The sequence below is a fragment of the Canis lupus genome, chromosome 16 (assembly GCF_011100685.1).
Source record: "Canis lupus familiaris isolate Mischka breed German Shepherd chromosome 16, alternate assembly UU_Cfam_GSD_1.0, whole genome shotgun sequence".
Taxonomy (NCBI): Eukaryota; Metazoa; Chordata; class Mammalia; order Carnivora; family Canidae; genus Canis; species Canis lupus.
The window spans coordinates 10790167-10814865 of record NC_049237.1 but is presented as its reverse complement, the minus strand read 5'-3'; the positions used below and the strand labels follow the sequence as shown (position 1 = coordinate 10814865).

General features: G+C 39.0%; 1 protein-coding gene across 1 annotated transcript in view; it reads right to left on the bottom strand.

The window, feature by feature from the left end:
* Window positions 1–24699, bottom strand: part of DGKI (diacylglycerol kinase iota) — a 428692-nt gene that overhangs the window by 112113 nt on the left and 291880 nt on the right. The window contains 1 exon segment of the mRNA XM_038559441.1: window positions 15556–15656. Coding sequence (XP_038415369.1) covers window positions 15556–15656 — 101 coding nt within the window.

Below are 24699 nucleotides of genomic sequence, written 5' to 3'. Positions count from 1 at the left end.
ACACATAATCCAAGCTATCAAACAATTCCAAGGATTGAATAAAGGACACACCCTCTATCAAGAAGCTCCTATAGTACTTCTCCAAACAAAAGTTGAATTTGCAATAAGGATGAGAAATGCATGCAATATAACATATAGAGAATACAAATAAGAGGAGCAAAGGTGGGATTAGACAAGCACAGGATGACAGACGCAATGAGCTACCAAACAACATATACTGGAACACTGTGACTCAAGTGACCTTTATGTGGATAGCTATATCATTGAGATTTTCACAATCCTTGGAGTTATTTTTCAACCCAAGGGTACAGCCCAGGCAAGTCTGAACCAGTTTCTCAAATATATCAACACTGTAGCACCCTAGATGTACTCTGTCTTAATCTGTTTTTCAGAGCAATTGTTAGGTTATGGTAAAGCAGAAATATTCAAAGAAGTCCATTCCCCCAACCATATTTCTGCTTGATAATTTGAATGCACCCCAACACCCTGAAAAATGTTTCTCAGAATTCAATCATAATCTTGCCCCCTAAATCCTCTTAGAAGGGGCTCATGTGCACTCTCAGGGAAGCTGAAGCCAGACACTGATGCAGACTCTTTTCAGCTGTCCTGAGAGCCTTCCTCTACAAGTGAAATCACACATAGGAAACAAACTGAGGGTCATTGGAGGGGAGAGGGTGGAGGGATGGGGTAACTGGGTGATGGGTATTAGGGGAGGGCACATAATGTCCTGAGCACTGGATGTTCTATAAGACTGGTGAATCAATGACCTCTACTTCTGAAACCAGTAATACATGATATGTTAATTAATTAAATTTAAATAAAATAAAAAAGTTTAAAAATAATAAAAATAAATACAAGTGAAATCATCACCTTTTCCTTACATGTTTAAGATGTTTAAGTCAGTTGGTTTGTCTATCTCTCTTTATTACAGTGTCATTCCTGTTACAACAGAATTGCAGCTGAATGGGGCTGCTAACCTATTCAAAACATGAAAAACTATCTTCAACAGGATCATTAAAAGAAGGTGTGTGATCTTAGAGAAAAACTTCTCAGAAACTGCAGGGATTTGCAAAGATTGGGTTTTAAGCTCTAAGTGTATACATAAAAATGTTAGAATTGCAGTCTCGAGGCTAAATAAAAACACTGTCGCCTCCTGAAAAGAATAAATCTAAGTTAAAAATTCACAAAATAGGGAAGCATTTCAAATACTATGGTAAATCAGGGAAAATATAATATTACAATTAATTTATTTTATGTTAATACTATTTAGAGATAATCTTTTTAAAATGTGACATTTCCTTAAGCATTGATTTTAGATTTGTTGGCATAATCAATACTCACTCTCTATCAACCTATACACAGCCTTGAGAAACTGATAGGCTGAAAAAGAAACTGTTCCCTGGAAAATAATACAGGCGAGAAGCTAGGCAAGCTTATGTTTGGCAATGACAGGTGACTACAACACCGAAAGCATGATCCATAAAAGAGAAAAGTGATAAGTTGGACTTAATTAAGACTTCTGTTCCGTTAAATATACTGTTAAACAAATGAAAAGACCAGATAGACTGGGGAAAAAAATCTTTGCAAAACACGTATCTGGTAAAAGACTGGCATTCAAAATATGCAAAGAATTCTTAAAACTCAAAAGTAACAGTCAATTAAAAAGTAGGCAACGGGGGATCCCTGGGTGGTGCAGCAGTTTGGCACCTGCCTTTGGCCCAGGGCGCTATCCTAGAGACCCAGGATCGAATCCCACGTCGGGCTCCTGGTGCATGGAGCCTGCTTCTCCCTCTGCCTATGTCTCTGCCTCTCTCTCTCTCTCTCTCTCTCTCTCTCTCAATCTGTGTGTGTGTGTGTGTGTGTGTGTGACTATCATAAATAAATAAAAATTAAAAAAAAAAAAAGTAGGCAACGGGATCCCTGGGTGGCTCAGCAGTTTAGTGCCTGCCTTTGGCCCAGGGCATGATCCTGGATTCCCGGCATGGAGTCCCACGTCAGGATCCCGGCATGGAGCCTTGCTTCTCCCTCTGCCTGTGTCTCTGCCTCTCTCTCTTTCTCTCTCTCTCTCTCTGTCTCTCATGAATAAATAAATAAAATCTTAAAAAAAAAAAGTAGGCAAAAGATCTAAACAGACAGCTCACCGGATAAAAGACTTAGATGGTAAATGAACACATGAAAAAGGGGCTCAACATCATATGTCATTAGGGAATTGCACATTAAAACAACAAGATACCATTACATATCTGTTAGAATAGACAACATAAAAACAAATATCTGACAACACCAAATACTGGTGAGAAGGAGGCAATAGGAACTTTTATTCATTGCTGATGAGAGTGCAACATGCGCAGCCACTTTGGAAGATAGCACTAAACAAATTCTTACCAGCAAAACTATTCCTTGGTATTAACCCAAATGAGCCCAAAATCATGTCCCCACAAAAATCTGAACATGAATATTCACAATTGGCTTTATTCACAATTGCCAAAACTTGCAAGCAACCAAGATGTCCTTCAATAGGCAAGTGAAAAACAAAACTTATCATTGTACAATGGGTTACTATTTGGGAACGAAGAGAAATGAGTTTTCAAGCCACAAAAGATAATGAAGGAAGCTTAAGTGTATATTGCTAACTGAAAGAAGACAGTGCTGCATGATTTGAACTACATGGTATTCTGGAAAAGTATGAAGAGTAAAAAAAGTCAGTGGTTGCTAAGGGTTACAGGAAAGGGATGAATTAATAGGTTTAGCCCAGGGGTACTTAGAGCAGTGAAGCTACACTGAATGATACTGTCTTGGTAGATATATGCCACACATCTGTGAAAAACCATAAAACTATAGAACACAAACATGAATCCTAATGTAGAAATGTGGACTTAGTTAATAGTAATGCATTAACATTAGCTCACCAATTGTAACTGAATATATCATACTAAAGCAAGATGTTAATAAGGGAAACTGTGTGCTGGGGTAGGGAGCCTACAGTGGGAGACTATGTGGAACTCTGTGTACTTTCCACTTAAACTTTTTGTAAAGCTAAAACTGCTCTTTAAAAAAAAATCTATTAATTAAAAAGAAATAAAAAGCAAGAGAAAAGAAAAAACAGGCTCTGAATTTCCTATAGACAGATACTTTGCTAACATCTGAGAATCTATTTACACGTAGAAAAAGCAAATGTTACCGACTTTCTTGGCCATAGTTTTAACACTATTCAAGAAGTCACACAATGATGGGTAGAAGGGACTAGAAGTAAAAATCAGGGAGGGGAGGCAGGGGACTAGAGAAAGGGAGGAAAGTCCTAAGGGAAGATGGGAGGAGCAAGTGGAATCTTCCTATGGTCCTCATTAGTTTTGAATGTGACAGGGTTATCAAGGAACTAAAGTTCTAACTTGATGGCTGATAATAATTAAAGAGAATGAGTTGGCAATGTTTCAATCCAATTTTTCCCCACAAGTCCATTTTATAACAACTTGTCATCATTAACTGCCACAGCTCAATGGAACCAACAGGGGAAATTAATAGGCATATAGCACTCAACAGGGTATAGAACATCCTCAGAACTTTATACTGCACTCTGCCATAGCTGGGGTCTGTAAAAGGTTTCAGGAAACCTGATTCTTGTGATTAAAAGTGGTCCTAGAGATTGTACTCCATAGCTTGAGCTAAATCTCCCCAAAATTAGTTCAAAACGTCACCACAAGATAAAAGTCAACTAGGTAGTTTTCATTGCATTCTATGTGAGTATAATATTTTGGAGGCATGCTTTCTAGGAAGTAGCAGTTTCTCTACAAATCTGGGTTTCAAACTACAGTTCGAATTCTGCTTCTTATCCTAATAGTAAACTAACTGAGAAGGCAACCCAAGGGACAGCCAACTCACTTTTTTAAAAATTCTCTTAAATACTTTGTCATTTATAATCTAAAATAACAACTCCTGGTACTCACTTTCATTTAACTGGCCAATTGTGTTTCAGATATATATATGGAATTGTATGAAAATATTTTTCAGGTCTATAAGTCATCCACTTAATCACTTGACACACAAGTTTTAAGGATTTTCTTGTGCCAGCAACAACTAGAGTGCTAGGAAGTGAGGCCGCAATACTGAATAAGAACCAGTACCTGCCCTCAAGATATTATAGACTGGGAAAAGAAGGGGGACATTAAAGACATCCTCTTGATTATATACCTTGTGATTGGAATTCTGACAGACAAGAAACTAGTGTGTTTAGGATACAGAGAAGTTGCACATTTCCTAGGTCAGGATACAATTCATGAGGAGTTATCCCAAATGAAGACAATAAGGAAGTCTGGCAACAGAGACAAGAGTTTTTCAGGCACAAGAAATTCCCTTAGTTTTAGATCATCCTTAGATTTTGAGAAACCAAGGTCTCATAAACAGCAAATGTTCAGGACTTAGGAAAATAGATGGATGCAGAGTACAAGCTGAGGCCAAGGCCAGAGACTTGCATTTTTTTTTTTATGCTAAGAATTGAGACTTTATTCTTAAAAAGATAGACAGATACTATCGGGTTCCCAACAGATGATAAAAGTTTCAGATTTACATTAATCTAGAAGGCCTTAATGTCCCCCTCAGCTTGACTATACTTAAGACAGTGTCTGACCTCCCAATTCTTATTTAGAAGACTTCCAATTGTAAATTACTTCTCTGTCCTTTTAAGGTGTCAATCTTCTCCCAGCCTCTCAGCCACTTTTACAACCCTAGAATGTCCTTCGCAAAGACCTGGGAGGCATCTTTTTGAAATGGACCCTTTAAGGAAGATTGTGTCCGGATCCTTGAATTTCCATGGGTTGGGTGGGTAGGAGCCTACTTAATTGCTGCTAATAAGTGACAATTAACAAACACAGATACCCTAATCACAAAGACTAACCTGCCAATGTCCTGCACTACTTTTCTACTCACTCATTCCTCTGCTTTAAAATTCTCCTGCCTTTTGTTACAGGGGAGTTGAGTTCACTTTCTCTTTCTTATTGCAATAGTCTTGAATAAATTATTCGTAGCCTGTTTAATTTGTCCAATGCAATTTTTCTTTGACATTTTAGAAAAATCTTTGGCAGAGATATGAAGACGATGAGTGGCAGGAAGGTGAGTTAGGAAGAGCTTTAGCTCAGTTCTATGAAATGCCATAATCTTCCAACTTAGTATGAAAGCTTAACAACAATAACATAGATTTCTAATTTTGATGCAGAAAATTCCATTTCAATGAAAGTTCCTAATGTCACATTCAATGAAATCCTAGTACAACAAAATGTGTTATAAAATTCCTTGGGATTTATTCCCAGCGTAAAATGTAATAACAGCTTTTAATGGTGAGATTCTAGAATGTACTTGACAATGGGCACTGAAAAATAGAATTTCTTCCAGGTGCATTTATCAATAAGGTAGGATTTATAAAATTCCTAGATACAGAGAAGAAGCACCAGTGACGACTTACTAGAGCTAGTGCTCTAGTAATTAGGAGATAGCAAATATTTGGTTATGACATTGGAATCTTAGCTACCTGGCCTGGCCAGCCAAAAAAATATGAAAGTCAGATGAAACGTTAAGGGTTCAAAAGCAAAGATTCATAACTGTACCACATACTTAAATACTAAAAATGATGGTTAGAGACACTAGTTTAAATTTCAACATCATACTGTCTGTGTACCATTCAGTGATGCGCGAGGTCACCAACAGTTAGATATGGAAGACATAATCAGTCACGTAGCTCTGAATTTCTGAGTTCATTGGATACATGTAGAGAATTAATGATACAAAGATTTCCCAAAACCTTCTGAAGAGGCCTAAATCTCTTTCTGGAAGCAAAAAGAGTAAACAAATTATATGTAGACAGCTGCCACATAAAGATGTGAAACTGGGCAGATTTCAGCAAACATATCCTTAGAATCTGACAACCCAGGGGACTCTGATTCTGTTTATCAGTGACTCCAGAGGAGATTCATGGGTCAGTGATTCAGGAAACCCACGAAGTATTAAGTATGAACTATGAAAAGTCTACAGTTTTCACCCACGTTAGTAGCACACAAAATTGTTATTCTGAGTCAATCCGCAAAGAGGTTATTATGTTCAGATTAGTATACATTTCTGTCCTGGGTTCTATTTGGTTCAACATCTTTACCAATAAGTTGGAAGAATACATAGATGAAATGTCTATCTTGATGAAGCTCAAACTCTGAAGTTATCTCTAACTACAGTGTCAGGCTAGAAATAGCTTAAAATTTAGATTGCCTTATATTTACGCTTCCAATTTTAATCACTCAAATTCCAAGTGAAGAATATTTGGCTTAATAATAGTTCACGTCAAAAAGAGCTCTCAAGAAAAGGTCATCATTAACATTTTGAGTTTCTTTTAGCTAATTCTGACACATCTAAAGAAGATAACTTATATTCCAATTCCCTGAATTTGGAATAGTAGGAGACTCAGGTTAAAAAATACAAATTAAAATTTGACTCTAATCCCTAGCACCTAGAACAGTGCTTGGTACATGGTAGTTACTCAATAAAGAATTGCTAATGAAGAAGTGAATAACTAAGGAGGGCACTTAATGGAATGAGCACCGGGTGTTATGAGCACCCGGTGTTATATTGTATGTTGACAAATTGAAAATAAAGAAAATATATATATTTTTAAAGTGATTAAATGCACTCAAGGATTTTGGGGGTGGATCTTTCCCAGTCTTATTTTAAAAATCAGGTGCTCTGTTACTGTAAACAAGAAGATGCTTTCAGAGCTGAAGTGCCCCACCCAGATGAGGTGACACAAAGAAGCACTCATTCTTTCAGCTCTCAAGTGGTGGCTCTACTGATAACTCACAACTGAATCCCTCTCCAGGAAGGAAAATACTCTACTCAGGGTTTGCTTCCTCTCAGCGGACAGCCTGGCTTGAGTGGGACAATCCTTGTTTCAACTGGGACAACCCTACATGGCCATCTCAGATGCAAATATCCCTGTGGGAGGCCTCTGTTGCAATTGTCTTACAGCTCAACATCTTCCTCTGCCCTATCCTGATGGTACTTTCCTCCCTCTTCACAAATGCTGTTCCCTCTTGGAGAGTCCCCAACAAACCTCCTACATCTAAAACTCAAAAGCCTCAGATTCTATTTCTGAGTAAACCCAACCACTTACAAAAACTATGATCCCAAATCCTTTTTAAAAACACATTTCTATAAGTGCACAGCTATGTCTTTACAAAGAAGTAGAGCTGTGTATTAGGAAAGTGTACTGGCTTAGGAGAGAGATGCTGGTTCTTATTAAAATCCCATCACAGCCATGTGACCCCGGGTGAGGCAGTGTTTCTAAGTGTCCCTGTGATAACACATGCATATGGCATAGATGAACACCCTCTGTAAACCGTGAGCAGTGTGTAGACACTAGCTGTTAAACACAATGCCATGATTGCAGTGGCACCCACATGTTAACATGATAAATAAAAAAGCCATAATTTTATACAAGGCCCTTAGAAGGAAGCCTTTAAAGAGAAACCTGACTGCAATCTGAGTTGATATCCTAGAGTTGTCAACCTGGGAAGGTATCAACAAAGTGAACTAGGTTGGTGTATAAGCAGTAAGAATTGGTCATGATTTTGTGTGTGTGCACAGAATAAACTAAAGGGGGAAAATATTCCTTTGGGTAGAGACTTGAGGATGTACCTACAATAGATGGTTCTCATTCCCCAAACCTACATTTCAACAATGAAAGAAGGATCAAATATCAATGCCTGAGGCTTATTTCCTTTCTGAGACCTACCATCATCAGCATCTAATTCACCAAAGCTCTGGAAGCACATATTTTCTTATAAACAAAGCAAGCCTTTGGGTCATAAAAAGAATTAGATCATTTAGACATTTATATTAAAAGTAAGATCACCATCTTCCAGCCTAATACCCTCCTGGCATCTGAATTTTTGAGGCTGGAAAGAATGACAGTGCACTCATTTATAAGTTAAGACCCCTAGGAACAGACCGGGTCAGGCTCTATGCACTTATGAAAAGCCAATGAATTAATCGATCTATATCGAAAGTGCTGCTTAGCAATTCTGTGTGAGCCACTCACTGTGTTGCTCTTCACATTGATTCTTTTCAACTTGCTCTGTTCTTCCTGAACATTGATACTCTCCTGTCCCTACTGTTATCTGGTAGGCTTGCTTTTTATCTCACTGAGAAAATAAAAGTCATCAGAATGGAACTTCTGCTTCTCTCTAATACCCAAACCCCCAACTCACCTGCCTCTGCAACACTCCTCTGCTTTTCTGCTCTGTACTCTGTACTGGTGCCCTGGGCACTAGATCCTATCTCCACCCACTCCAAGGCATTACCCCTGCATTTGGTCCTCTCTCCTGAAAGGAGTTCTCCCTCTCTAGTAAATGGGTTCCATCAAGAGAGACAGCTGTACTATCTTACAAAGCAGAAAAAAATCCTCCCTGGGCTCCACGTCCCCTCCCAGCCACCATTCCATTCCCACTTCCCTTTTGTAGCTAACCATCTAAAAAGAGCAACCTATGTAGACTCACTTCCTTCCCTCCCATGTGTGCATGTAGCCATTCTAGTCATCTTCACTTTTTCACTCTTCAACCTCTTGTAGGGTGATGAATAATCACCCTCGGCCCAAATCCAAATCTGATGACCAGTTCTTAGCATGCAATCCTTATTCCACCTCTCCCACTCTGGGGCATTTGGCATAGTTCTCACTGTTCTCGCATAAAACATTTTTCTTCTCTTGGCTTGCAATCAACAAGTTTTTTTTTTTTTCCTAGTTCACTGTGTGCTGCTTCTTGGTCGCTGGGGGGCCCCTACATCTCTCCTGTCTCTATTTACCAAGCTTCTCAGGCCAAAACCTCAGAAGATTTTGGAAGAATTAAATTATATGAGAGGAATAGAAATGTTAGGATATTTCCTTGCTCACAGTAATGCTTATGAGTTAACTATTACTTTCACTTACTAGTACATATTATTTTTTTTAATTTTTTTAACGATTTTATTTATTTATTTGTGAGACACACACACACACAGAGGCAGAGACATAAGCAGAGGGAGAAGCAGGCTCCCCTCAGGGATCCCGGTGTGGGACTTGATCCCTGAACTTCAGGATTACACCCTGAGCTGAAAGCAGAGCTTAACTGCTGAGCCATCCAGGCATAACCTAGTATTACATTTTAAATAAAAAGATAAATACACAGTATAGACAAAAGACAGAGAAGAACAGTAAAAGAAACTAAGCACAAAACTCTGGGTAAATGTCAACCCATGAAAAATAGGAAAAGACAAACACATTCACAAAGGGATATACAGTGTCCTTCAGAGAACAGACTGGAATCATTTTATTCCTCAGACAGCTTTCAAAATGGAACACTTACCTCCACCGAATGGGGGCTCAATCCCCACTGAACATCCTGATTGTTAACTTGTTAAAGGAGTGGAGAAGACTAAATTTTACATGAAGCTATCAACAGAAAAAAATATCAGTATTTGTTGCAAATTCATGAAGCAAAATGCACTTACAGAATTTTCTAATGTTCATACTCATGAGTGATGTGTGTGCTTTAAAAACTTCGCTAAGAAGACATGTCTGGAGGAAAAATGTTAAACCCTATGTAATTTCTATAGGGCTAAACATTTACTATAATACAGTAGTTCTTAGGAAACGCCTAGTTTAACCACTGTGTGTAGAGCAGATAAGGCCAATGAAGCCTGAAGAGGATAAATGCATTGCCCAAGGTCATACAAGTAATTAGTAGTTAGATTGGTTTTTCTCATTCTTGCTTCTATATTTCCATCACTTTCTTTAGTCACTTAAGTGATGTTTGCTAGGAATATAGGTACCTAGTGTTTCCATAGCCCTACTGGAATTCACATGAGAAAAATGCTCCAATGAATCAGGTACTATTTCTGTTTTTTAACCCCCACCACTGTTTGCTAACAGTAAGCACTCAATAAATGTGTACTGCATAAATGATATTGTCATGTTAAATGTCCCAATTTCATTTTCCAATGCCTACCATCTAATGCGGTGGATAGTATATAATTGTCACAAACACACAGTTTTTGGAAGCATGGATGCATCTGAATGAATGGCTCCACTATGCCACATGTATTAAAATAAATTCACTTGAGGTCAAATATGGACACTAGAAACGATGAAAACCCTTGTGATAGACCTCCCCCTAGTCTGAAGATGGGCTAAACGTAGTGATTCACAAAAACAAACAAACAGACAAACAAACCAGCATTGCGAAAGGAAAAAAATAGTAACTTCACAGTAGAGAAACCTAGCAAGTACAGCCTTAACCAAGTGATCAGGTTACCATCATCATGGATATCATATGGGTGTCAGGGAATCTCTGATATCATGAGACTAAAAGGAAACTACACCTCTGCAGTATTTTTTTCCCAAGAACCTTTAACTCACTTCACTCTCATTATGAACTAAACAATAGACAAAGCCAGATTGCAGGTATTCTACGGGACACCTGGCCACTATTTCTCAGGACCATCAGGGTCATGGAAGAAGAAAAAGAAAGATTCAGAAACTGCCACAGACCAGACAAGTCTGGGAAGACATGTCAACCAAATACCATATTTTGTCCTGAATTGGATTGTGGAATAGAAAGTACAGATTTTAAATTTTTTTTTTTTTTTTATTTATGATAGTCACAGAGAGAGAGAGAGATTGAGAGAGGCAGAGACACAGGCAGAGGGAGAAGCAGGCTCCATGCACCGGGAGCCCGACGTGGGATTCGATCCCGGGTCTCCAGGATCGCGCCCTGGGCCAAAGGCAGGCGCCAAACCGCTGCGCCACTCAGGGATCCCCAGATTTTAGTTAATAGTAATGAAGCAATATCAGTTTATTTGACAAAGGTAGCATGGTAATATAAAATGTTCAGCAATTGGGAAAACTGGGTGAAAGGTATACAGGAACTTCCAGTAGTATCTTTGGAACTTTTATAAAAATCTAAAATTACTCCAAAATAAGTTTTTAAAAGAATATTTATTTGATTTTTAGAGATTTTACTTATTCATTTATTTGAGAGATGGAGAAAGAGGGAGACCATGAGCTGGGGTGGGGGCGGGGGGGGGGAGGCAGAGGAGGAGGGAGAAAGAATCTGAAGCAGAGGCTGTGCTGAGCATGGAGGCCCAGAGGAGCTTGATGCCATGACCTTGGGATCATGACCTGAGCTGAAACCAGGAGTAGGATTGAGCCATTCTGGCACCCCTTGATTTATTTATTTATATGAGAGATAGAGAAAGAGGGAAACAGAGAAAGAAAGAGAGAGAGAGAGAGAGCACGCGCGCGCACATGAGTGGGGGAAGGGCATAAGGAGACAGAGAAGCAGACTCTCTTCTGAACGTGGAGCCCTAACATGACGCTCTAGAGACCCAGAGATCATGACCTGAGCCAAAACCAAGAGCCAGATGCTTAAGTGGCTGAGCCACCCAGGCACTCCCAAAATAAGTTTAAAAAAAAAAAATCAGTCCCAAATACCAGATGATGCACGTATGAGGCTGTCTTAGGACTCAAGAAGTGTGCAGATAGATATCTAGCCAGATCACCAAATATGGGCACTCAGTATTTACATGTCTCACAGGTTTAAATATCCTGCCATCAGAGCAGTGTCTTGTCCTGGCAGACACAATAAATGTGAATTGAGTGATTATGTTCTCTTCCCATAATCTTTCTGTGATATTTATCAGTGTTTTCAACACTGTTTTTGAAAGTGAGAAAGGGAGTTGGAAGGTGGTAGCATGTGTACTTTAAAGTGAAAGCCACAGGTGAGAGAGGTCAGCTGGCTTTTGGACCTGCAGATGAAAGAGCAGCCAGTGTGCCTGTAGTATGTCTCGAGCAACAGCAACCGCAACAATCAGAGCCATCACTCTTGGAGAGAATGCTTGTGTGCCAGACATTGTACCAGTGGTTTCATCTACAAGATTACATTGCACCCTGTAATTCTATGAGGCTGCAATTATATTCTCATTTTAGAGCTGAGAGATAGGATCATCAGAGAGATTATTTATTTGGTCAAGGTTCCAACTGTGATTCATACACAAACATGTCTGACTCTTCCACCACAGTAGTAAATGAAAGACAAGGGAATTCCATTAAAGCAACTGTCTAAAGAATCCTAATATCATTAATCTTTGCCAGAGAATAATGTAGTGAGATGTTATATACTATACATTATACAGGCTTATAAACATCCATAGAATTCCCATTACACTGAGAAAGTGTAAAAGGATAGTTGAACACTATACTTGATAAACAACAAATGTTAGTCCTCTCCTACCTTTAGAGGCTACCCCTATTTTCAATTAGTTTCAAACTGGTTTTTGCTTGTATTTTAGGGCCTACACCTGTATGAATTATCAGGGCAATTCAAAAGCACAGAGTAAGCTAATGCCAGAAGTCAAGTTTAGCCAGTTTACACAGGGTAGAGTTCAATCTTGGCCAGGATCAAGTTATTCTAGATATAAAAATACACGTTGCATCAACAAAACTCCTTTGGAGTTAGAACTATAAGAGATTTTCAATAACTAACCACCCTCTGTCTAGACTACATGATTACATGCTTTTTTAAGGACTCATTTATCTACTTCATTCAGATTATGGGAGTGAGTTTCTGCGATCATTATGGATTTACTTTAAGGATTTTTAAAAATGTTTCTCTTTATGTTCTGCCTTTTAAGCTGAATAGACTTTCCTCTTGGACATCATAACCATTATCTTGAGGGTTAATAATTCATAAATCCAGGAATGAGATTCTAATTATTTTAAGTAAGTCTGAAATTTACTGGCAAGAGCCAGGGAAGGGACTGGTATATATTAACCCTCTTTAAGCTATTATTTCAGGGGGATTGCCCCCAGGCTAGTCGGAGCTAAATGGAAGAGGGATGGTAAGTCTTTGAAATAGTGTAGTCATCTTTATCTACGCTAAAATAAGCAAGGTAATTAAAAGAGCTGCCATCCTCTAATTACCAAGGAGTCCTGCCTTATAGACGGAAGTGGGGCTTTGTTAGACAACAAATATTCGAGCTTGTAATCGAATACAATGATCCAGACACATGAGCAAGATCCATTAAACAGTGATGGCAAACAACCACATGCTGCCTGGATGAATCACTTGGTGTATCATCAAGAAAGGGAACTAATTTTTTTGGGGGGGTACTAATTTTTAAACCCAATAATGCAGTACTGCTCTAGTTCAGGGTTTGTATGTTGACAATAAATAGATGGCCGAAGAGGATTCACTCCCTTTGTGATGCAGGTCAGAGTGCAGTCCTCAAATCCCTTTTATCTATATGTGTTCTATGCATTTTATTTAATTGATGCTTCCGAAATAACAGATCTATTTTGGCATTGTATATCACAAATGGACTTGAACTGGTTTTCATCTTTATACTCAGTTTGAGCTCTGCTAGTCTTCCTGTGAATCTGTAGTTGGTTGCAAGTTGGAATTAGGCAAGAGAGTGAGGGTAATAATCAAATATATAACCCTGAAGGACAAACTTCCCTGAGCAACCAGTTTAGGTGCATCACAACTACATATTCAATGTGGAATGTCTGAGTTGGCCATCTTCACTTCTAATTAATATATTGTTTCCTTCAGACTCAAATCTTTAGAGCAAGTTAACTTCTTGATTCCCTCTTTGAGTGTTTGTCCTGAGACCCATAGACACTGTTGAATTTATTGGATTTAGATTTATACCAAGTCATCTCCCCCAATTTGATATAAGAAGTTTCCTTACAGAGAAGTTGTATCACAGAAGATATGATGAGTAAAGCACCTGCCAGGAAATGTCATCTTCTTGTAAAAACTCAAATCACAATTACCTCTGTCAATGGTGGACAGATAATGTCACAGAAGAGATAGAACAGATCATTGAAATCCACAGATAAGCCTCAAATCCCATTTCAGCCCCAAATTTCAAATGCTTCCCTACTCCCAACCAACTTTGTTTAGAGTCTATGGTAAGCTGAAAAATATTACTGACTTGAGTTCCATTCTTTCTTTTTTTAGTTTTCAAAAATTATAAGCTTTTTGTCCATAAGTTTGGAATGAGAAAGGACATAGACACTCTTCTTTAGAATCAGTAGCCTTTACAAGTCCATTTAAGTTACACAGTAGCTAGCTACACCTCCCAATACAAACATGTATGTCCATCACATTATGAGTTAAATTAGATTTTGTGCTAGTCTGTCACTTATAATTTCATTTGTATTAAATATATAATCTGTCATTCATAGAAGGGAGAAATACAGAGGGTCAGGGAAGTACTTCTTCTTGGCTTCAAACTTTCCAAGGAGAGGAAATGAGAGTGAAGAACAGAGAGGGAGAAGGCTGGGGAAAAGCTAGAAGGTATTGATGTTTAAGGAAAAGAACCAGAAGGGCTGAGGCAACTGAAGTGGCAGAGAGAATTCAGAGAGGAGGAATTTCACAGAATTTGCTGGGACGTTCAGTGGTTGGGCTACCAGTGAAATAGACCCTTGTTCACTGCCACCTCCAGAGTGGAAAGTCCCTCACTGACCCCCCAGACTGACCCGGAACTTCAGGATTTCCATTCACGAAATCCCACTCCGGATCTCAGGTTCAGAATTACAACTTGGAAGTCATTATCCCAGGAATGTGTCCCCTATGTTCTTCCTGCCAGTTTGAGCTATTTGTGTCTTCTATTTTAAGTTTATAAACCTCTGGTTCTATGTCAAATTCTTTTTGTTCTTTTTTGGATCCCTGCCTATGCCCTGGGATACTGGTCCTGATCTTCTCTGACTTTACTGCATTTCACTATTGGCCTCCGTAGTTATAACAGAGCCCAGAACCCTAATATCTAACACACCTGTGGTCTTCACATCTTCTGGCCTACTTTACTTGGTTACCTCATATATCACAGTACAGACAGGGAGCCAAAATAGTAAGTGGAATGTAAAAAGTGCCCAATAAATACTGAATGATAGACAAGATGAACTAAAACCTAGCTACGCATTTAAAGAAGCATGTGGAAAATATGAACATTAAGAAGTATTCATTCTTTGAGTCAACTTAAGATTTCAGAACAATGGCATCTCATCATCCATGAGTCACTTTATCATGACACTGAGTATTCTGTGGGCCTCTGACATTTATGCAATCACATAATAGCTAGAAGCATTGGACATGTCTTTGCAGATAACTGGCACACCTGCATGAAGAACAAGGATAGTATTTGGTAATGCAGACATTTCTAGACATTGTGATACCATATGACACTTGCCAACTTTCTGCTTCCTCATTTTAGGTGAGCCTGAGCCTAAAGTGTTTAATAAACCAACAAATCCTAACTTGGCATCTCCAGCACAATAATTTTATCTTGCTACTTTCCTTTGTTCAGTTCCATTTTCTTCAGCCCATAAATCACCACTTGGGGTTCACACATTACTGTGCTTCCTTTCATTTCCCTAACCATTGTTTTCAGACACAAGATGAATCTATTCATCAAACCAAGGAGGGTCAAGAAGCTGAAGATAGACTGATCACATGAGATCAACTTTAGGCCCTTCCAACTTACAAGCTTCCCGAAGTTTCTCTTTGTCATAGTGGAATCCTTCATAGTCTTGTAAACTGATTTTGTTCACCCGGATCCTCAGGCGGTCTGGGACAGATTGGGGACTGCAAAACAAATGAGAGCGTGGAATTGAGAGTCACATACACTTGGGAGAACTAAAGCCAATAATGTTTCTTCATGCTTGGGAGAATAAGTTCTCATTCAAACCAGAATTGGAGGTTCTTTACCACAATTTGACCATTATCTGGAGAATACATCTCCAGAAACCTCAAGTTTCTGGAATTTAGGTAAGAACATGGAAATAAGCAGAAAAAGCTTCTGGAAGCCTCTCCTGTCCTGTTTACTATTAACTTATTAAAAATTCCAATAAGCTCACGTGCTTAGTTCTGCAATAAATTATACATAGCTAATCTGAAATTGTGAGACATGGCACAGAGCTGTAAAAAACTCCTCTAGGAAAATATGCCCTTGTTAGCCAAATATAACAGTTAGACCCTCAAAAGAGCCAAAAAAACAAACAAAAACAAAAACAAAAAACCTCTAAAAAGCAGACCAAGAATTAAGAAAGCATATGATCGAGATCAAAACAGCTCTACGTACCCCAACAGTCTGAAGGAACCTCTCAAAGTTTAGGACAATACATTCTGCCTGTGATGGTGATTTTTGAGTACCCCAAAATGAAGAAAAATTTTAAAATTTGTATAATGTACTTTCTTTAGAAAGGGAATGAAGTTGTAATTCATTTTCAAAGAACTCAATCCAAATTGGTTCAGGATAAATGTTAAACAATTAAAAGAGGGTAGTACGAAGGTTTCCAAATCATCCTGTTCACTTATAGAATGCCCTTGGGTTTTACATAGTATTTTTCAAAGCAGTTTAATCATTGGCATTAGTTGAGTGTAACAATTTAATTTTCATCATCACCATTATGGATCAATGCATTTCTTCAATATATTAATACAACACAATCCCCATCTGTCCTTCAGTATTAGTTTATACTTAGATTTCATTGGTTCAGATAATTTTAGCAAATAGAAGATCGCTTCTCCTTTCTTGTATTATGGAATAAAAATCACTATTGACCAAAGTAGAAAGAATAGCATTATTCTTCATTTCAGTAAAGAAGGGAAAGACTGAAAGAGGAAAAAGAGAAAGAAAGAGAAGAAATAGTAAGAAGGAAGAAGAAAAAGATAGATGGAAGGAGGGAGTGATAAAATATTGTCAGGATACCATGACCCCCACCTCAAACACATACATACATGGAATTTCACTGCAATTCTGGAAGAAGGGAAAAAATAATTCAATCTCATTCTCTTGCCTATCACCTTATCTTAGGGAAAGTATAATTAACTCCCTCCATATAGATTCCCACTCTAATACCCCCAAAACAATATATAGATCCAACTATGGATTCATATGTGCACACCCATATGTAGTTCTCCTCCTCCTCCCCCCACACAAAGATAGTTAGATACAAGAGCATAAATCCTAAAGATAAATGGTGGACAAATAAAAATGTCTGAGGTTCACTGGGTTTAAAACAAAGCTAATAGGAAATGACAAGATGGATAATTCTGAGAGAAAGTTTTGAGAAGACAAATCAATAGACTAGTTCATTCAAAGTGTTTCTGTTGGGTGTCCACTTTGTACTGGGCATTGTGCTGATTATGGAATAGGCATTGACAAATAAAACTGGTAAATTGAGATGGGCAATAGAATTTAATGGCATGTTTTGAATTAGTAGAACACACCTTAAATATCATATATAACCTTACCATCATTTACAGACAGGGAAGCGAAGGTTCAGAAGGGTAAAGTGATTTTATGGTCACATAGCTACTAAGTGGAAGAGCTGGGAGCAGAGTCTTGGACTATTCACTCATCAGTTTCATGCTTGCTTTATTATGTGATGCCAAGAATCCTGTGGATTTGACAGCAAAACCAGAGAGCCTGAATTAACACAGTCAAATAATCTCTATGTGGTGTTCAGACTGTTATCAATAAGCAATCAACTGGGGGAAAATTATGTAAACTGTGGTATATTGAAACAAGAGAACACTGGGGATTTACAAATGAGTGTCTAGATCTACATTTGTTTAAAGGAAAGTCTTACCATAACACTGAAGTGAAAAAAAGTCATGGAAAATTATATCTGGAATAATCCCCTTCATGTAAACTGTGGAATCAGCATTTGTATTTGTATACAAATGTCTGGAGTGAATGTTCAGTGAGCTATCCCAACCAGTTATCTCTACATGATGGGATTTAGGGATTATTTTACTTTGAGTATCATAGTTTTTAGAAAAAGATTTTAAAATTATGTCAATGTATAAATAAATGTTAACTCAGAACCAGAGTAAAAATAAGAATTACAGTAAAGAATGTTAGATATTAGATGTGAGTAGATAGGAAATGATAGGAAAGAATTTAAGCAATTATCAGAGTGATCATACAGTATTTATACCAAATGCTCATTCCTCAAATTAAGAGGGGTCTGATATTTTCATTTTCAAGTTTACCCTAGTGACCTGAAAAGATTGTAATTAGGAAATATTTCCCCACAAGTACATTAGGTAAGAGGGAAGTGATAAGCAGAGAATGTGGTGGCCCACCAGACCCTCTGGGGAGGACAGAAGTTGAAAGAGCTCTAATTCAACAAATTTTGAGATTACTGTAGAATTAATGACAGCAACCTCTAGGATCCTCTAGCAGGCTAGAGGTATCAGGAATAAGACTGGGTCCAGCAGTAGCTGTAGAGTAGAAAAGAGGATTCAGAGAATGACTATAGACCAGTCACTGTACACCTTTCCCCCAGGCGCTCCCCACTAGCCAACCAGTGTGTCCTGCCTTTCTCATGGTTCAGCCATGCCCACTCCCTGCCCACATGCTTCTGTCTCCCAGCTTTATATCTTTGCCCACCAATTTCAGCCACACAGTGTTGCCTCCTGAGCCACAGTCTCCACCAATCTTCCTGACCTGACAGGTGGCACACCATGGACATACAATAGGAGCTGTCATTTGAATGGAACTTTCCAGATCCAAATGAATTTATATATTACCTCACTTCCTCTCCAGAGTGATCAGCTAGGCAGGAGACAATAAAATGGAGTCTCTGGAACTGCCTGTTACTCTCCCCCATCCCACCTTCTTAGACACTCACTCCCTTGCTGTCGCACCCATCTGTTCCAAACGACCTACAAGGCATCCCACGTTCCCACCAGCCACGGCTTGCTTGCTTAAACATCCTTCTGTCTGAGGTACTTGGTGTTTGGCCTGCTATCAAATGTTGGGGACCATCAGCTAATTTTAGGGCAATCATGGGGTCCATCGTGGAAGTCTCCTTTGAATTATTTTGGATTCTGGACTAAAGTAGGCAGCTCAGCAAAGTGTAAGAGCTCAGGCTCTGAGTCAGGTCGCCTAGATGTGAAGTACAGGTGTTGCAATTACCAGAATCAGGAAACCCTGTGTTTTCAGATTCCTCACCGGTAATGTAGAGATAACAAGATCCACTACACAGGTTTCTTTCAATCCTCATAACAGACTCTCCTCATTCCAACATTCTCACATGAATACCCTTTATGGACAAAGATACTATGAGGATTAAATGAGTCAATACCAAATGATGCCTGGCTCATTGTAAGTGCTCAGTAGATACTAGCTATTATCAGTTTAATCATTATTCTGACAACTACTCCCCTACATAAGATTTTGCTAATAAACAATAGCATCTGCTGCTGCCAGGTAGTGGAAGAAGTTCAGGGGTGTGCTGGGCCCGCCTAGGCACTTCTGACAAGCAGCTGGGCTTTCTCTGAGGGGAAATGGTCTAGCCTGGATAGGGCCATCATTCACCTGGATCTTCTCCCACAGGTATTTTACAGGCCAACCAATAACATGAAAACAGACAACTAGAACATGGGGAAGATAAAATACACAGACATTAAGTGAAAGCCAAGCAATTCAATTGTGTCCCTTTATGTCAAAATATATTAATCTCCCATTAATGGCTGAGTGGAGGTGGACGATGACAAAGCTGTTCCTTGGAGTCTGGGGAATAGCAGTGCCATTAGCTTTCTAAAATTAAATTTTCCCAAGAAAGTTAGTAGAGCATAGAAGAGATGAACTCCTGGATAAAAATGAATTTGCCTCCATGCCAACATCTACCACAAACTATTCCTATACTGACGTAGGCTCTGTGGTAGGGGTTTTAAATCAGACTTCTGTCGAAACACTCAAGGTTCTGAAAATGGACTCAGCAATCTTTGAATTCCCCCTGAAATCAGGACAGTGACCTCTACCTATTACCTTATCACAAATTTCCTCTGAAATGTCAAGATTGAGTTTTCTGCACATGTAGGAAGTTCATGACTCTGAACATAACTCCTAAAGGTCCCCATGACAACTCCCTCAAGAACTGCCATAAAAGAATCTCATTAAATTCATGCATTTTGGCTCCAGACCATGCCTTCCCATAGCCACATTATACACACCTGTTACCCTGAGGCACTGGTGGGGGAGGACGGAGGTGGAGCACCATCCAGACAACTCCCAGAACACTCAATGCTATTCAACTTACACCTTCCTTACTACACAATCCTCATAACAGAATCTCCTCATTCCAACCTTCTCACATGGATACCCTTTATGCATGAAGAGAATGAGCTGAGGGCTTTTGTTCCCCAGGGTTACTTCAAGGCCGGCAACACCACAGACTTCATTCTTATTGAAAACACAAATCATGGGATCCCTGGGTGGCACAGCAGTTTGGCGCCTGCCTTTGGCCCAGGGCGCGATCCTGGAGACTGAGGATCGAATCCCACGTCAGGCTCCCGGTGCATGGAGCCTGCTTCTCCCTCTGCCTGTGTCTCTGCCTCTCTCTCTCTCTCCCTGTGTGACTATCATAAAAAAAAAGAAAAAAGAAAAAGGAAACACAAATCATATGGGAATAATATCCTTTAATTTTAGGACACTATAACACAGTGTGCAACGCAAGAAGGAAACTCAGAAAAATCTTAGTTCCAATCTGAACGCTGTCAATTAATATGTGTTTGACATTGAGAACCCTAAAGTTACCTTGGCAAAAACATTCTCTGACCTGAAAATGGAACTGATAATAGGAATATGTGAGCACTGAATGAGAAAATACATGTAAGACAGCACATCCCTAGTAAATAGTGTAAAATATATTGTTGTATTCTTTTAAAGATTTTATTTATTCATGAGACAGAGAGAGAGAGGCAGAGACATAGGCAGAAGGAGACTCAGGCCCCTTGCAGGGAGCCCAATGCGATGCAGGACTCGATCCCAGGACCCCGAGATCACTCCCTGAGCCAAAGTCAGATGCTCAACTGCTGAGCCACCGAGGTGTCCCTATTGTTTATTTTTATTAATAGACTATTATTTTTATTAATAGACAATTAGTTAATAGTCTGATGCTTCAACTTCCACAAGCATTTTTTTAATGTAATCCTAGATAATATAGCAGAGGCCAGAGTCACAGCTCTTAGTAGTTAGTAGATACTGAATTTTAGCATAATGACAGTTTGATGATACAGGCAGGGAGCCAAGACTGAGTTACGTAGCCATCTATAGGCTATGGGATGACAAAGCAAATGGGGACTGCGAATGTTTGCAAGATATCTTAAGGATACTAAGAATATAAATCTTCATTCATGTTCCGTGCGACCCTCAAAGTTATATAAGTACTCTACATTTCGTACTTTGTAAATGTCCAATCTTCCTTAACATTTTCAAATGCTTCAGGGTAAGACCCGCCCCTTAAAACACTCATTAGGTAGATTCACTGATTTTTATGATGAACTGTAATTTAACCAGGAATTTGCTACTCATATATAAAGAGTTAGTTTTCCTTTGAAAGGTAGAAAACATCACAACTTTTGTCTGCCTTTCTCCCTCCAGGGCCTGATTTAATCATGGTATGTTGCTTTAATTTATTTCAAGCAATTGTAAATGTGGATGTGGGATTCTACTTGACCATAACCTACATATAATATATTTCTGACTACTCTCCAAAAGGATTTCTTTGAACTGGCCCTTGTTTTATGAACGGACTTTAGTGTGACTTCATGGCACAAAAGACTATTCCTCTTCTTTACAATGCCAGCACCTAAAAGAGTCTAACCTGGGTTGTTTACAATAAATGTTTTTAAACAAACAAATGAGTGAAATGCAAGAAAGCTGAATTCCTCTGGGACTATGCATGGCCCTTTAGCCCAGTTTGACATCATCTGAGCCACTCCATAGCTGTTTTTCTCTTTGTGAGCCCTAGGTAACCCCTGATGGAGTTGTCCATTTCTGTCCTTTTTCCATCCAGCTCTCCAAGATCTGGAGGTAAATCTATGCAGGATGATGCTCCTTCACATCTTAGCTCTAGGGGGATCTGCACAGAGAGAAAAGAACATACAAATGGTAGACGTCCCTACCAGGAAAGTATGTAAACCATTTTAGGACCGCCTGTTCTTCAATTAAATCACAGTGAACCAGAAACATTGACCACACCACATCCTTTCATCAGCTGTCAAGCTGGGCCTTATTTAGATATAATTATATCCAAGAGCTTTCTTTAACAACTTCCTAGAAATTGCTGCAATTTACCCTGGGACATTTTCAAGCTGCCACTGCACAATAATCTATCTAAAAACACATCCAAAGAGGCCTCTTTGCATTGAGCAGTGAAACCAAATTGAATCAAAGCTTCTGAACAGAGATTTAAAGTGGATTTCTGACACCTGCTGTGTTCACACAGCACTCTTAGAATTCAGTTGTCTCCTGCCTGGAGTAGAGAGAACAATGCTTCAGAAATTTGAAAAAAAAAAAAAAAAAGATATAAAGGAATTTTTGAATTTGGGACCAAAGATAAACCAAGATTACATTAGCAGCAATCATGAGCTCCCAGGGTCCAACATGTTTTTCTAGAGAAAGTACTTTTTTTAAAGGTTGTTAATTGTTTTTCAATAGAAGTTGTTGGGGTGCCTGGGTGGCTCAGGTGGTTAAGCATCTGACTCTTGATTTCGGCTCAGGTCATGATCTCAGGATCCTGAGATAGAGCCTGGTATGGGGTTCCACACTTAGCAGGGAGTCTGCTTCTCTCCCTCTCTCTGCCCCCCACCCCACTCGCACTCTCTCTCCAAAATAAATAAATAAATCTTAAAAAAAAAATTCTCTCCCTCACCTCTTGTGGTCTCTCTCTCTCTCTCTCTCTCTCTCTCTCTCTCTCTCTCTCAAAAAAAAAAATAGATTAAGTTGAGTAAGTTCTTAAGACATCCATTTGTGAGGTGGTTAATATAATATGTCATAATGGCAAATTATTTGAGACAGCTATCCCTCCGGATCTCCAACAAGATAATGGAATTACAGCATTACAGAGTCAGGAGAAAACTGAGATGTTCACTAATTCACTGTTAGCTATTCCATCTGATTGTATATTGTGTCTCTGATTGCAGCCATGGCTGCTCCATCTCTGCTTGACCCTCACCAAGTGTGGAAGGTGAAGGATAGAAGTGCTCTATTCTTTGTTTAGACTATTCTAAGCATTTGTAAATTCTTCCCAAAGAAATTATATCTCTTTCCATAATTTATTGACTTCTCTTCTACTATTTGGGTTGGAATTGGGTTTTAAGTCACTGGGATAATCAACCACAGACACTAATGGCAAAGGAATGTAAACTTTAAGCACCAGGCCTAGACACATATCAAAGAAACTATTTGCTGACTTAATGGCTAATAGATTAAAAATAGATTTTAAGTACCAAATATCAGAGAACTTTTATGCAACTGGTAGAAACAGATATTTTTAAAGTTTTCTGGAGATCTTCAAATACATATTGAGATGTACATTTTCATGCTTTCTATTGGAATAAATTTTTTTAATTCTGAAATTGTGATAAATGAATATGCAGTGGAGTGAAATTAGCATGTCGTATTACAGACTATTTCTTCAGCTGGGTGTCAGGCTCCTGGAATGCAAAGGAGAAGCAAAGACAAAGAACTAGTAGTTGCTTCACTTGGTGGCACTATAAGCAGCTCAGCAAGTATAGCAGTTTTATTTCGCTTTAATGGAAAAGAACCCACTAGCCTTGGTCAATTTTTCAAGTTCTCCGACCATCCTCTTCTTTTTGTGATAGTGAATGTCATAACTGTCATTGCCTCAGTCATCAACTCTGAGACTTGTATGTGGAATCATCCCATGTGTACATAACATTACAACTTCTGAGTACAAGAGTCACAGATGTATGTTTTTTAAGTCAAAGACCCCCAAACGTTCCTCTATATAAGAACACACTGTCCCTTTATCTTCTCCTTTCCCTTTATCCACGGTCACTAAATCCATCTCTCCGTCCTCACTCAAATCCCCCCTTCAGTAGGATTCCTCCCTCTGGTTAACTCCTGGAGTACTTTTCTCTGGATTTCTGTTCAAAATACTCTTCTGATTTTCCACCTGCTCCTCCTTTCCCTCCCTTGCAACTCATCCTCCTTTATTTGTTTTTAAGATTTTATTTATTTATTCATGAGAGACACACAGAAACATAGGCAGAGACAGAAGCAGGCTCCCTGCAGGAGCCCGATGCAGGACTCAATCCCTGGACCCTGGGATTATTCCCTGAGCCGAAGGCAGATGCTCAATCGCTGAGCCACTTGGGCGTCCCAATTCATCCTCTTTTAAATAGTGTTCAAATATGTATGCTTCTCTACCCCCTCCAGTAGCACCTCCCCTCCCCCAGACCAAGCTACTATCATCTCGCACCTAGACTGACTGCCATAGATGGCGCAGTCAGTGTGAAATGTAAATGTGATCATGACATGGTAATGCTTCACCCCCATTAAATCATGAGCTCTTCAAGGACAGGATGCCAGCTACATCTTATCCAGCAGTAAGATGCTGCTTCCTACATGGACTTACTAATTTTGAAGTGAGAACCAGTTTTCATGACAACTACATTCTTCATCCTACCTAATCATGTGTGCTATGTAATGTGCATCACTAACCAATCAACAGAAATTGGTTCAAGGGAAAATTCAATTCCCATTACTAAACTAACAAACAAAAAACAATCTCAATATTCATGCTACCCTCACAGATGGGGTTGATTCTCTGGTTTATCTCTGGTTAATAGGAATGGAGAAAAATGT